General features: G+C 38.5%; 1 protein-coding gene across 4 annotated transcripts in view; it reads right to left on the reverse strand.

Moving 5' to 3' along the window:
* anks1ab (ankyrin repeat and sterile alpha motif domain containing 1Ab) overlaps positions 1-15,093 on the reverse strand; it is a 44,292-nt gene that overhangs the window by 5,017 nt on the left and 24,182 nt on the right. For 2 of the 4 annotated variants that reach the window (XR_005441353.1, XM_038695559.1), the window contains exons 4-13: positions 14,337-14,435; positions 11,104-11,250; positions 8,987-9,094; positions 8,133-8,303; positions 6,037-6,174; positions 5,808-5,879; positions 5,436-5,519; positions 5,178-5,315; positions 3,319-3,495; positions 470-568 (exon numbers count right to left, since the gene is read on the reverse strand). Coding sequence is in view for 3 of the 4 variants with exons in the window: in XM_038695559.1 (XP_038551487.1) it covers positions 470-568; positions 3,319-3,495; positions 5,178-5,315; positions 5,436-5,519; positions 5,808-5,879; positions 6,037-6,174; positions 8,133-8,303; positions 8,987-9,094; positions 11,104-11,250; positions 14,337-14,435 (1,233 nt within the window). In the remaining variant the exon portion in view is untranslated. The remainder of the gene's footprint in view (positions 1-469; positions 569-3,318; positions 3,496-5,177; positions 5,316-5,435; positions 5,520-5,807; positions 5,880-6,036; positions 6,175-8,132; positions 8,304-8,986; positions 9,095-11,103; positions 11,251-14,336; positions 14,436-15,093) is intronic. The other 2 variants (XM_038695561.1, XM_038695560.1) reach the window with 1 other exon arrangement.

Here is a 15,093-nt window from a genome sequence, read left to right on the forward strand (position 1 = left end):
CTCAAGATAGGCATTTGAAATTTTAAAATTCCCTGTGCATGAATAACATCGTCAGTTCAACGTTAAAGACATCAAAGTTAAAAAGATAGATACACAAAGAAAATGAGAAAGGGAGCTTAAAACCATCCAACAGAGACAACTTCCACCATCTTGTTTACAAACCCTCACTGGCGCAATTAAGCCAACAGTCCTTAAATCACATCAAGAAACGCTCTCCTCTCTGAATGTGTTTTAACCACAGAACGTGAACTAATTGCATCTTTACCTCTGAAATGTAAGATGAAGATGAGAGATGGCAAAGTAAAGGGATGAGGAGAACGTTTATGGTTGAAATATTAAGAACCACAAAACGAGGAGACAAAGTGCACTGCGGCACCCCAACAACAACAGAAAGAAGGAGGGGAGGGATTGGTGTGTACTCAGATGTGTGGTGATTACAGGTTGAATAGAGGAAAGGAAAGAGAAGGACCTGGACTCCAGGGCTAACAGAGTGCAACGGGAGGAAGGAAGGACGGTGGGTAGTACACTTGTGACAGTGACAGCAGCGGCATTCGAGTAGAGGGGCACCCTAGGAAGCAGGAGGACCAAGAAGACAAGAACAAAGACATGTTAAAGAAAACGAATAGAAGAGAGGGACAGAGCATTTAAATGTACCGAACGGACAATGAAGAAATACGGCAGCAGTCGGAGCAGTTCATCGCCTGCTAAAGAAGGCAGGATTGTACTTCTTCTGTTCTGGCAGTTGACGCTAAAACCCTAGTGTGGTTGTCCAGTCATAGCTTAGCAGCCATAACTAGGCATGGCAGGTGTGGATTTCTACACGTTATAGCAGTGTGCACAGGAGCTGTAGTAAGGATGGGGAATTGAATGGTGGTGTCTTTTTTTTAGCCTTTCAAAACTACAAGAGCAAACTGTGAGGAATGTATTAAATAGTGTGTTTATCTTCTCTAATGAAAGCTGAAAACGTTGCACGCTGGGCTACAGTAGCATTGGTGTCATTTACACTGGGGACACTTTTTGAAATGGCTGATTTTATCCCCATCACTTTTTGAAAGCACTTGTTAAAAATGTTCTGAAAATAGCTTGCAACAAGAATTGTTTCTAAAAAACTAAAATACTTTATTTGCACAATAAGAAAACATGGAATGCAGTTTTAATATAGAAGAAACAAATGTGCATTGTCCAAAAAAAGTAATCGAAAGATAAAAATAATAATAATCAAGCCACTAATTACTGCATTATATTATATTTTTATATTTTAAATTTTATTATATTTTCAAAATAGTCTTAAAATATCCTTTCCTCTTGTTCTCATGAACCCAAGATAGTGCATTGTCACTTCTTGTGAGCTAAGTGTATCATAACACCCCCTAAAACCATCCGGCATTGGAAGGAGTCAATGTGCTACTGTATAAGTAACTGTCTAATGTATATGACAGCATGTGTTGTGTTGCATGAGAATATGTGTTCAAAGATGCTTTATTTCTGTATTTTGTGTTGTCTTGTAAAGCTGCAGAATGGACAGATTCCAAAACAAATTTCCCTTCGGGGACAATAAAGTATCTCTTATCTTATAACCACTTTTCAACACAAAGTGACACCCTTGTACAGAAGTAACCCAGTGTAACCCAAGTCCACGGAGTACAATTAATAGCTAACTGCTTACAGGTTTACAGGTTATGTTTAAAAAGGGAAAGCTAGTCCTAGTGGAAGCTAGTCTGGATGCTACAGAATGTATGTTAACTTTAGCGGCTCGGTCCTTTTTAGTGGGCTTAGGGAGTGTGCTCCAGCAACCCCAGTCAAAGTTCTGAGATTTTTGAGCATTAAGTTTGTCAAACACTTTGGTTAGTCCTCATTATGACAGCTATTTCTTTTGTAACATTAAAAGTGAAAGCACCGTTTGAAAACTAGTCTTTTGGACTTTATTGTCCCCAAGGGGGAATTCATACAATGACACACAACAGGACACTCTCAGGCCAGGTATGTCAGCTAAGCAGCCAAACAGGATTATGTAAATAACAGTCTGCTCTTACTGTATACTTTACTAACTAGCTTTACACTGCAATACAACAACGCTGCTTCTTTATTTCCATGTCTTCAACATGGATCATAAAATGGCGACGATGCTGACTTTTTGACTGAAACAAGCAGCCTTAGCCTCTGCCTTTCAGCACAATATAATGTATGCAGCCATCAAGTGCATATTCAAGACCCCTTTACAGTAATTTTATTTTAACACATTAATATGTCAGCCAGAACCAGTATTTTCAACAAACTCATGGAGCTAACACTTGCTTAATTAGCTAGCAACAGCTAATGAAATCCGCAAGCGAGTCTTTTCAGTTGGAAAAATCGACAGCTAGAAATACTGTCTGAAATCAAGAACCCATTTTTTCAAATAGTGTGGAAATCTGTCACCATTATCACTGTAAACTGCGGAAAGCTTCACAGGCATTGCAACAGTAACTAAGAGGAGCAGGGGTCTAAGCAAATGGTTAATCTCTCCTTGGGGAAAATTTTCTAAATGAATGGCTGTCACAGTTTCTGTTTAAACCAACTAGATTTAGTAGCATTCACACACAGCAATAAAAAGCATTAAAACAGACTGCAGCAGATAGGAATCTCATTCTCCTTTAAAACTTAAACAACCAGCCAGACTCATTATGCAGCTCTGTGATTACTCCATATATTATCCTTACAGGCAGGTAGTAAAACAAAGTGATGTGTGTCTCTGCATAAGCGTGTGGTCTAGCAGTGAGCGTGCTCCTGGCTGTGCAGCTCTCTCAGGTGACAGTGATCACTGAGTGCTCATTATATGCAGCCTGAGAGGTCAATGCATCAATGCGTAGCTCGGGGTATACGTGGACATTTATGCAACACACTCAATCAATAGTGAGGAAGCAGCGGATGGGTCCAACCTAAAGGGCTGAGCCCTCAGAAAAGTCCCAGAGGAAATCATATGCTCGCCTGTAAGCACCAAATAAAACTTCATTTGTCATGTTTCACATATGCACAAAAAGAACATCTCCCCTGATCTTGAGTCACTCCGACTTGGGGTGTGGGGGCGAAATGAAATTGGTAGCAAAGTAATGACTCATCACTTTCTACCACACACACAGCAAATCTTCCTTTTTCGGTGGCCCATTGGGGATTCAGTGCCGGAGAAAAGTCGGTCACGAGGTCTGCGTACCTTTTATGAATTATGATTACACAACGCTGTGTTTCAGCTCTCCCTCTTTCAACAAGTAGAGCAAATTCAATATTCACAGGCACACACATTCAACATGTTTTGTGAGGGGTTTGTAGGGTGGTACTCACTGCTGATCTCCGCACGCTGCTCCACGACTGAGATACAGGTCGGCTGGTTTTGGTCTCTATGACCTCTGAGCCCAGAGATGTAGGTGGGACATAGTGTCTTGCCCTGGACTGAATTGCCATCTGATAGGCCACCTCAAATGCCTGTCCCAGTGTTAGGATGATCTCGTAGGTCTGTGTCTGTGTGAATGAAAAAAAAAAAGTGTTTGCTACAAGTCTTTTCAGTTTGTGCTATCATACACAAAGCAACTTCTTCACAGTGGTTGTCTTTTGGTTTTACAATTGATTTAATCTGAATTCACATGAACTTTAAAGAGATAATTGGCCTTTTGCTTGTGTGCATGACAAACCATTTAATTTCCCTAAAGACCTTTAGTAAAAGCCCAACGCTTTCACAAACATTTGGTATCAGCTCTTTTGAACAATTCAAGCAAGTAGCTTGGATGATCAAAATCTACTGTAAGTATAATTGTTAATGACTTCTATTTCAACATTTATTTAGAATTACTTGTTATTTTATTGGGTTTGTAAATGCTTGTTTTCAATTTGTTGTGCATCACACAAAAATCCTTGCATAGCACACAAAAGCGCTGCTCTCCACGTCGTTAGGATAATTACTTTGTGAAATGATCTGCTTTCTCCTGTTTGAATATCATGCACATTTTCAGAGAAAAGCCAAAGCACCAGACATTGAACACATTGAGCAGTTGTGTTGAATACAAATAGGTGAAGCTCAAAATTGTGTTTTGGCCTTCGATCATTTAAAATCAGTTAAAACTGTTTCCCTGCAGTTAACTAACAGTTATCCACAGTGGTCCATCTGCCAAAGATAAAAGATAGTACTCGACCTTTACAGAAGCTGAGACACAAATTATGACATAATCTATGCCTGTACATGGAAATGCCATGCACAGCAGGAGTGGAACTTCAATCAAGCCTTTCGATGAGCCAATCAAGGAAATAATGTCCACAGGATGCTGCATGCTGTTTTAACTGCAGGATACCCAACATCCCACAAAGGACACTTTGTTTTTTGTAAATTTACAAAAAGCTCAAGAATTATATGACGTACTACCATGAGAAACCTCTTATAATGATCACGTCACGGTGCAATTGATCACTACAAGCAGATGATTATTATAACTGATTTGTTTTTTATTTCTCATGCAGATTACCATCTAATTGACATTTTTATATTTATGACATGAATATAAAGTAATGAAACTGACAGCTTTGTTATTTACTGAATGTTACTTTTTCAAAATGCAGTACAGCTGTTTCACGCTTTTGAAATGACTGTACAAATTAAATTACTGTACTGTGTATCATTCAAATAAAAATTAAAATAAAAAAGCTCACAGTAGTTCAAATTATAATTAGGCTATGGCCTAAAACAGTACTGTGCTGTTTATATATACAGTGACGTCAGTAGTGAAAATAGGCTACTGAGCTACAGCTTGGCGGTGGTTTCAGTGCATTTAAAACATTTTTACAGGCCTGAAAATAAAACTTTATGGTATCAGGGCCAAATCTGTAGCAGAGTTTGAAAACTAACTAACTAACATATCCCTCATATGTTGTCATGTATGAAAAGATCCAAAATTAACACTGTAAGCGGAATACTTGACTACTAAAAGCAAATTATTTAAACAGTGTTTGAATAAGATTCTGTCAACACAAAAGGGGCTGTTCACACTGACTGTGATCACCATAAGCGGTTTCCACTGTATCACACTTAAACTATATGCTTATTTTTTTGAGCTACAGTCATATTTCTGTACATGTTCGGAACAAAACACTGAACACAAGACTAGTTTGTTCAGATATTTCTTACTTTAACAGGACAGAGTTGTATTACTTACCACTTCCACAGTGCTGAAGACATGGCAGAAGTGGTGGCCACTCTTCAGATCCTTGGTAATATAAGCAAAAGTGCACAGTTCATCTGGGTCCTGAGCGGCGCACGAGATGTTCCTGATCTCATGCTCCGCAACTATAGTCTAATGGAGAAGAAAGGATGTGAGTGCTAACTGGAAATCAACCACTAAAGGAGGCTGAGAGAGTCAATTGCAATGTTTGCGTTGGACAGATCAATATACAGAGACACACGAACCCATTACCTTTGTGGCTGCATCAATAAACTTGACTCCTCTATAGGTAATGGACAGTATGACAACTGGACCCTTTCTTGAATCTTTTGATTTCTGCAGTGGGCACAGTAAAAAGAGTGACAGACAAGTACATATAGTACAACAAAACACAATGTGCACTACAAATGTGATAACAGAAATATAATGTATTTGGATGAGTGGGAAAAGTAATTATATTATATTATATATAGTTATTCATGTCTGACACTTTCAGCATTTATTTGCTGGATTTGTTCATTTTTATAATCAATGAAACACTTTTCAGTTCTTCTTCAAAAAAGGTCAGTGCAAATGAAATTGTAAGTAAAAAAAACATTTTTGAAGCTTTTTAGTAATACGTACCCTAATTTTAGCACAGGCATCTTGTGTGGACTCAATTCCTCGTAGATCCCTGATTATCATTGACCCTAGGTACTAGGAGAAAGAATCAAAACACACCAGGGTTGGATCAATTCAACACTGGTGCTGACCCGCTACATGTCAGCTACACAAGAGAGATGCAATAAATTCAATTAAATATCCAAGTCAGTCTCTTTTAAACAGTCTGCATGGCGGCTTCCATGTGACTTACAGTGGCCTCGTAGCCGCAGGAGTCCAGGATGAGTTTCTCAGGCTGGTGATGCCAGGCGGACACCGTGGCATAGGTAGCAGACTGGCTCGGTGGCCGGAGGTTTAAACGAGAGTCTTTATGTCGTTCGCTCTGTCTGTCCTGAATGGTGAATGCAACAAAAAGAGGAAACACAGCTAACATTTGTGACAGAGCAAATTAAATACTTGTACAAAGGCAGTGGAACGTTGTAAGTGTCAGGATACTTTTCTTTACATACACCAAAAGAGAGAGCCTGTAACCTGAAGTACAATTTGTGTCTCAGCCAAGGTGGTGAAGTAAAATATTTCAGACTGCTGTACATTAGAGTGAAGGCAACAGAAGTCTGCTTGGTCAGCACTTTAATATAAGTCCTTTTTGAACGGCTGGTATGCTCATAAATATTCATGCGCTAGGTTAGGCCTTTAGGTCAATGTGGGCTGCTCAGCTTTTTCATAAATCTCTTCTGAGAGTAATATTTACAACTAACATTAATTCACTAAGCATTTAGGAAAATGATAAGTATTGATTTTACATATGATGAATCCTGAGTAGTGTAGTCGTGCTACATTACCCTTATTTTTGGACGCTCCTCTGTGTTTTCTCTTTGGCCTCAGTGAGTCAGAAACCAGGCATGCCATCTTGACTCTATGTGTCATATTTGACCTTTAGCAAATGGTACAATTTGATCACTGAGTTATTCTTAGTTTATCTTCTTAAAGAGGAACCCAAGCACCAATTCATTTCAATGAATGAAGATTCGACTTGTAGTTATTCAAATATTTCTAAAACTCAGAGCTGGCCTGGAGACAAATGATTTTACTGGGCGAGTTAAAATACACTGGATGGAGCAAAAGATCACAGTGCTTCTAGTAAAAGTTTGCTAACTGGTAAACTTGAAGTTGCTTTTCAAAGCATTCATGATGGGGATCTAGCATGCTACAGTAGCTAAGATGATTACTTGAACTGCTGTAATATGGCTGATTTGAATAATGGAAGGTAATGGAGGGCAATTATTCAATACTGTCGTGTTTTAACTTTCAGTCAAATCACTTTCATCCAAATGAATGGTTCTATGAACGCTTTCGCGATCTGTGGTTGCAAGCCGCCTACTGTCTCAATGTTCCTGCTCGACACCTGCTGATATAATTATTATTATTAGTCCTATCTTTATTAATACTATTGCTATTACTATTAGTACTAATGTCGATTTTCATTGATATCTACCACTACCGCCATTACTATTGTTTTACATCTCATCTAGAGTGCATCCGATACATGAATAAATAGTCCGATTTTAGTTTTGCGTGAGTTTTGTCTGATATAATTCAGAACTTTAGGACAGTTCATTGCACTGAACATCAGCTTATTTTTTAAATATATGATATGCATTCATTTTCCATTAGTGGTATATATAAATTTTGGAACAACAGCCTATATTTTGACAACCCCATTTATATAAATGAAGGTAGGCAAAATAACAGGTATGCCTCTCTGTATAACGCAATACAGTTCAACATCACCACAAAACTATATCCTCCAAAATGATCATAAAATTAAATCAAGACCTCTCTAAACAGTGTATATATGTTGTCACATTACTGCAGTTTTCCTCAGTTACTGTCTAGTACAGTCTGGTTCTTTGGGTCTGCCCACTAAGATTTAATAATAATAATAATAATAATAATAAAAAAAACTTTAGTTATAGAGCACTTATCAAAACAAAGTATAAATTTTGTCACGTAGACACAGAAGAAAAACTTAATAAAATACCACAGTTAATGATAAGATACATGAAGTGCAAAATAAATAAAATGAGAATAAAAATAAGCAGGCAGCTCAGATAAAATCAGGATATGCTTTTGGATAATAGCGTGTAATTTAACTCAACCAGGAAGTTTAGTTTTGTACCCACAACAGTGCTGCCTCTGAGATTTATGACAACAACTCCAGCAACAGGTGACAAGACACCCTGAGACACCCTAACTTTGTACAGCAACCATTATTCTGCTAGTCGCTCGCTGAAAGTAAGTTTGGTGGTTTCCCAGAAGATGATAACAATGAAGAAAGGTGGAACTCACTACAGAGCGCGGCCTCTCACTATAGGAACGCAGGGACACACTACAGTCTTGGTCAACTCCTCTCCGCCTCCTGTCCGGCTCAGTCAAAGGCAAGAGCATGTCCATGGAGCGACTGGTGTAGGGGTCCATCTGACTGAGGGGAGATGTGGTCTGGGACAGGAGGTCATGGAACTGCCATACACACACCACACAAACAGACAAAAGAGTACAAACATACCACACACACAGCACAGATTAATGATTTGACAGCAAAGTCTACATGGGCTGGTTTCCATGATCTACATCCAAGCTTAATCCTCAACAAAAGAGCCTCTTCCATGGAGATTCTCAATTCTTTTTTAGCCCAGTTTAATCTGCCTGGGAAATCAGCCCCGAGTATTTAACTGTTGTGAACATAATGATATTGAAGAATCTCATTCCAAAATTAGATTTCCACTGCTGAAAAAAAGGGAGCCATTTCTCACGAAATGATGTTGGCATAGAAATAAAGCCATGAAACGTTGTTTAACTTCCATCTTGAGCTCTGTTTTGATTGTATTGAAATACCAAGCTCTAAAACATAAAATAAAATAACAAATGTGAACCCATTTGAAATTTTAAATCACTGACAGTAAATACAGGTTATAATGCGGGCATATGCAGAACTACCCTTTTAATAGGGCATATTGAGCATACCCTATCTATTAGCCAAATTAACGTTGACAGAATGTCTTGGTGCTGTAAGGTGCTTTAGATAAAAACATCTTTCTTGGACTGCGCTGTCTTTTTGTGGAATCAGTGTCACCTAACGAAGAGCTAGTAATGACGACCCCTTCAATACTGTAAATGTGAAGTGGATCAGTTTCTACACTTACCATAATAGGGGACAGACGACGAGACTTGGATGGAGCCTCTTCATAGGGTCTCTCTGCTAGAGAGGCAATGATTCTCTTCCTGTGGCCCAGGGGACCAATCTTAATAACCTGGAGAGGGCAGCATTAGAGCACAAAATAAGGCATACTTTCGTGTGCACTATCACATTAATATCTCATACGCAAAAATTTATCCAGACTAAGCTAATAGAGATATATCCAAAATACACTGACAGAGTTGGTGGCATGCACCCCTCACTGGCAGCCATCCACAGGCAAACAGAAATGACTCTCGTCAATAATTCAGCCTCAATCTGTTTTGCCATAAGCTTAAAGTACAGCACTGTCTCCTTCCTGGGACACTCTATAATTCACGATGCATTTTTGGACATAGTGCTTAAGTAACAGAGAAGAATTTGGAGATTTATGATACGATAACAGGTAATGTACAAAAAAAAAGTGATTTTCAAATAACTGTATTGCATAGATCCACTTCATTTGTCACAATTTAAATATGTTTTTAATCTACAGTATTGTAACACTGGAGGTTCACCTGACAAATGTCTATCCACGGTATCTTTGTCTCTTTAAACCTTTTACTTATCAGCTTGTGTGGCTAAAACCCTCAGAGGAGGAAGCATAGGTTAATTTTATATAGTCAAAACTCATTATCTTAACACTGTATATTTGCATAATTGGCTATTAACATTCATGCTCATCCACTACAGGTGGATGTCAGGTGATTAATGTTACATTTGCAATTATGTCGCTGATACAAATATTCCATAAAAGGCTCATATGGTTCACTGTCTGAAGGCTTCAATAATTTATTCTGTGAGAGTCAGAGGCAGAAGAGGCAACTCGTCCATCCTCTGGATTTCTTGTACTGTTTTCATTATTCTCATGAACAGAACCCCGGTGAGACAAAATGAACGAGGTGTTTGAAATAAGAGTATATTTAAATAGTAATAAAGAACGATGGGATTATATGGGAACGTAAACCAGCTCATTGATCAAATTGATGGTTGATAAAATTTGGTGTAAGATGCTGAAGAGGATGTAGGAAATGTAATGAGCAAAGAAAGTCCTGCCAAAATGCTCAGAGCCAGTTCTGCTGCTCTGCACACACTGAAAGTAATGTGCCCTGTTCTCACACCCATCTTTCTGTACTGCATCGCAGTCTGCTGGACACCATCCCTCACACACTGCATATTATATATATACACACACACACACACACACACACACACACACACACACACACACACACACATACATTTATTTATTATGTCTGGCTGCTACTTTCCTGCTGCTGCAGCTGTTGCTGGTTTCTGCCATTTTGCCACCGCTGTCTTTGTGTTTATCACAACCAAACACACATAGAAAGGCAGTGATAAGTGAGAAAAATATGATCGCTGTAATGTGCTCATCCACTGCTCCTGCACTGTCTTCTGTGACAGCTTATCAACCATATCAGATCATCTGTTTGGATTCTCTGGTTGCCTGTCGTAACATAAGCAATGTTGATGTCTACATGACACAATAAATTAAAGATTAGAGAAAAGTCAAGACAAAGTCATTTTGTAGCAGCACGTGTTTTCTTCCCTTTCCTGTTCTGTTAATCATCTTGCACACTGCAGATTTAACTTAGGAACCCATGGGGAAACTACTGCTGTAGCAGTGCTGCAAATAAGCTCAACTACACTGGTACGTGCATTCCTCTATTTCCCCCACAGCTTTTACCCCAAACGAAATGAGTGCTATAATTACAAATTATGACAAAATGTTACACTATTTCCATAAAAGATTAAACCAATTTATATACTTCCCTGTCATCAGTCACCATATTGCTCATTAATTTACATTTTATCTGTTAGTTATTTACTAATAGTTTTATGCAAATGTTTCCATCATCGAGCACTCTCTGTTATTTCAGCACTGCCTTGTAAAGTGTTCCTTAACCTCAAACAGGATCCATAAATCAAGGTAGCCTTGTGAATAAGGAGACCATTCTGTAAGAACCGGTTCAGAATATCTCAAGATGTGATTTCATAGACAATAATGGGTCTATGGGCCAAAATCTAAATTCTACTGGATAATTGTAACAGATGGCTTCTTACATTGACAATCTCCAGCTCCCACAGGTTCTTAACACACTCCAGTGTGCGGTAGCCACTAGAAAGAAAGTTGGGTAGATATTCATGCAGGCCGAGGCCATCCAGCCAGGATGCAAGAGATGTGCTGCCATCACAGCCCAGTGCTTTAACCTACAGTGAAGGAAAGACACATGTAAGAGAGCAAGTGTTTAAACTTTTTGTTCTGAGAAAAGGACTTCAAAGAATGTACAGTATATATTTTTGTTTTTCACTTGTGGCTACAATTCTGCCTCTGGTCATCAGACAGAAATGTCAGTCAGAGGTCTGAAACCTACTGACTTTGGTGATCACCTGACTAGTGCTTTTCATCAAGTTGATGTATTGGTAATTTGAGCAATATGTTGACAACCACTGGATGGATTTCTGCAAAATTTTCTGAAATTTATATTTATTTTAATATATCAAATATATAATGACATTGTGTTGCAAATGTTAGCATGCTAACAGGCTAACTTAAGATGGTGAACATGGCAAACATTATACCTGCATCATAACATCAGCATGTTGGCACTGTAATTGTGAGTATGTTAGCATGTTGATGTTAGCATTTAGCTCAAAGCACTGCTGTGCATGAGTACATCACACCGTATAAAAGTGTATAAAAGATGTGGATGTAGCCACTGTGACATCACCCATTGTTTTGTGGGCTACCGTTTTGAAGCCTCAAGTTTGTCATATTGGCCATCTTGTTTTTTTGGAACCACAAGTAATCATATTTGGACGAGAAGGTGGAGCTAATTAGATTAGTAAGGTGCATCTGCATTTCACGTTAAAGGTTCAGTGTGTAATATTTCTGAGGATTTATTGACGGAAATGCAATATAATATCCATAACTATGTTTTCAGTGGTGTATAAAGACCTTACATAATGAACCATTATGTTTTTGTTACCTTAGAATGATCCATTTATATCTACATAACCGTGGGCACCCCAACCTATGGAGGTTGCAGTATTGTGTCATCATGTTTCTACAATAGCCGACAACGGACAAACAGCGCTACAGAGCGCGTTTCGCCATCACAGTGTTCTTCTTCTGCTTGTATAATTCCGGCAGTATTAGAAGCCCGTCACTACATTAAATGTGTCAGTAGAAGAAGAGAAAATAATAATAATAATAATAATAATAATAATAAACAGTCTCTGAGTAGTCCTCTGGTTTATTAGAAGTAAGAAGAGAAGTGACATTTGGACAAATGAACGAGCAACACATTATTACACATTATTTAGCACAAGAGCCAACAGCCTGTGGATCTTTATATCATGAAGCCAGAGGAGTCGGGACAGATGCAGACAGATGATGGCAAAAAATCACGGACATAATTGGTGTGGATTTTCCCAGATGGAAGGCTTTGATGTGGGAAAGATGTTTTCAAAGCGGAGCTGAAGTTGTCTGTGTGTCTGGACAGGTAATGAAGTTAGTCGGACTTTAGCGATGCAAATGAAAGCTGTTGTTTGATAGCTTTAGCTAGAAGCTGGCCATAATCAGACAGACCTGCCGTGTTTCTCCTGTCCACTTCTGTAAAATATGTAGTTGGATTAATTTCATGTAGTGACTCTCTCTCTCCAGGGCTCTGTTTTGGCTTTATCTGAGACAATCAGCTGATCACTAATTGGCAACAAAATGGTAGCTTCCAGCATGAAAGCTAAACTTTTACTGCCCTGGTAGAAAAAAAAATGTTGTTGGGTTGTAATTTAATGTAGTTATTCTCCAGCTTTGCAACGTGGACAGAAATGTGCCCTTACCTTCCTGAGACAAACCGCTGATGAATATTATTGGCAATAAAACGGTAACAGCATGGAAGCTCAGATCAGCCACTAAAATTCTGTTGAATACTGCCCTGGTGGAAACATGTATTTATTTTACTGCTAATAGTGACACATAACATGACCGTATGCCGATCAAGTGACAAATAATGAATACTTTCCAAATTTGCATTAAATTTTTTGGGATAGTGCTTTGCTACTGTGCACACAATTGTGTAATTTGTACTTTCACATGCTAAATGCCCATTAAAACGTTGCACCATTTTACCACAATTTGAAAATATGGCTGTCAGTACTACTTTGTGTTTCTGTTGTATTTCAAAAAATTTAAAAAGATATTTTGGTAAGCAGATTGCTTATCTAATTATTTAAGCAAAGCCAGAGGCGCTTTGATCCTCACCAGCCAATGCCTTTGTAAATGTATTATGTGGTTTATAATGGGCTGTGGTACAGAAACAGTGAGGCTTACATTTTCCTGGTATCTGTCAGTGGTCATACTTGATGCACTAGATGTGATACACAATAACATTTGGTTTTACTGAATAATCAAGTAAACATAATTTCTTAATATATCAATGTAAAGAAACCTGATTTCTTGACTGGCAACTCTCTGCTATCTCACAGAGGACATCTTTGTCCTGTCTCAGGCACCATAGCGATACAGTTCGCTTGTATAGGGGAGGGGGGTACTTAACAGAAAAAATTAACATCCAGGTGTCTTTAGTAAAACCAAATGCTGAACAAGAGGCAACCAAAATGTTACACTTTCATGAACTGAAAACACACTGTGAAAAGAGTTAAAGCTCTTACTCGAAAACACAGACAGCACCCAAAACTTGGTACGGTGGATACATGTCACCCCTACCCTGATAAACAGGTCGCGCGGTAGCAACTTGTCACAAGGCATCCACACCCTATAGCTATAGCTAACTATAAATAGGACCATCATTTTCTGAATGAACATCATGATGTATTGAAGAAGACTTGAATCTACCAATTGAGACCATAAACTCCATAAATAAAGTGTTTACTGAGGTAATAAATCAAGTGGGAAGTAGGGACATTTTGTCATTGACTCCAAAGCAATCTGACATCTTTTTGCAATACATAGTTCCAAAATAATGTTATTATCTTCAAAACAGTAAATTTCGCTTGTTTTCCCCTCAGTCTATAGTATCTGTGGTCAAACAATGTTTTCCTATTTACTGTTATGTATTGGAAGGTTGGTTCTTCAGCTCTGATGAACCACTGTTCAGGTAACCAGCGTGGCATTTGTATCAATCCATAATTACAAAACGTTTTTTATCCTGTTACTGTATTTTTTTTCACTTATCTACTATTTTTATAAACATACAGATATTTTGACCTTTTTTCTGAGACAATGTCAGTCAGTGTACTCTTCAGTGCAGAGGTTAAGTTATGAATTTAAGTACCTTGGGCAAGCTGCGTGCCGCATGGAGGATTTTCTTTCTGTGTCCTGGGTCAGTGATCCCAATGTCTCTGAGATCCTGGTCCTCCATCACGTTACTTCCCTACATGTGCAGAAACGTAAGAGACACACACAAATAAACACATTCACACACAGGCACACACACAGCCATACTCATACACACATGCAAACACATAAGCACATACAAGCAAGCACATACACATGCATAGACAATACACAATATAGACATACGATAGTACAACACATGTAAATAAATCAGTAAGCCATTATACTGTATATTAGTGCAATATTTTGCAGACACACACACCCACACACACAAAGGCATAAAAGACACTATACTGACATAAGACAAATAGCTTTATAACAGCATAGGTCAATAATAGTGTCATGACTTGTTCTACACTGTAACTACGAGGACAAATGCACACACACGCAGAATATGCTCATCTCTGACACAAGCAGTAACAGCAGAGTGGGAGGACAATGAAGTCAAATAAATTGTGCATGCCAAGAGTAATCAATCTGATGTGGTGCGACTCAGAGGGAACAAAGCCTTCAAAACTGCAGCAGCATCTACAGGATCTCTTTGCTTGTTTCATTGAGGGAAACTAAATAGCCCAACAGGAAACAAGAATACTTCAGTTTGTAACAGTTACTTAATTTAGGGCACAGAAACAATGAACAGTAATTGTTTTCCACCTCCTGAGATCTTGACTGACGAGCAGATTCTTGTCTATTCC

The sequence above is a fragment of the Micropterus salmoides genome, unplaced genomic scaffold (assembly GCF_014851395.1).
Source record: "Micropterus salmoides isolate LMB-PRFRI ecotype aquatic unplaced genomic scaffold, ASM1485139v1 Ms_hic_scaffold_4, whole genome shotgun sequence".
NCBI lineage: Eukaryota > Metazoa > Chordata > Actinopteri > Centrarchiformes > Centrarchidae > Micropterus > Micropterus salmoides.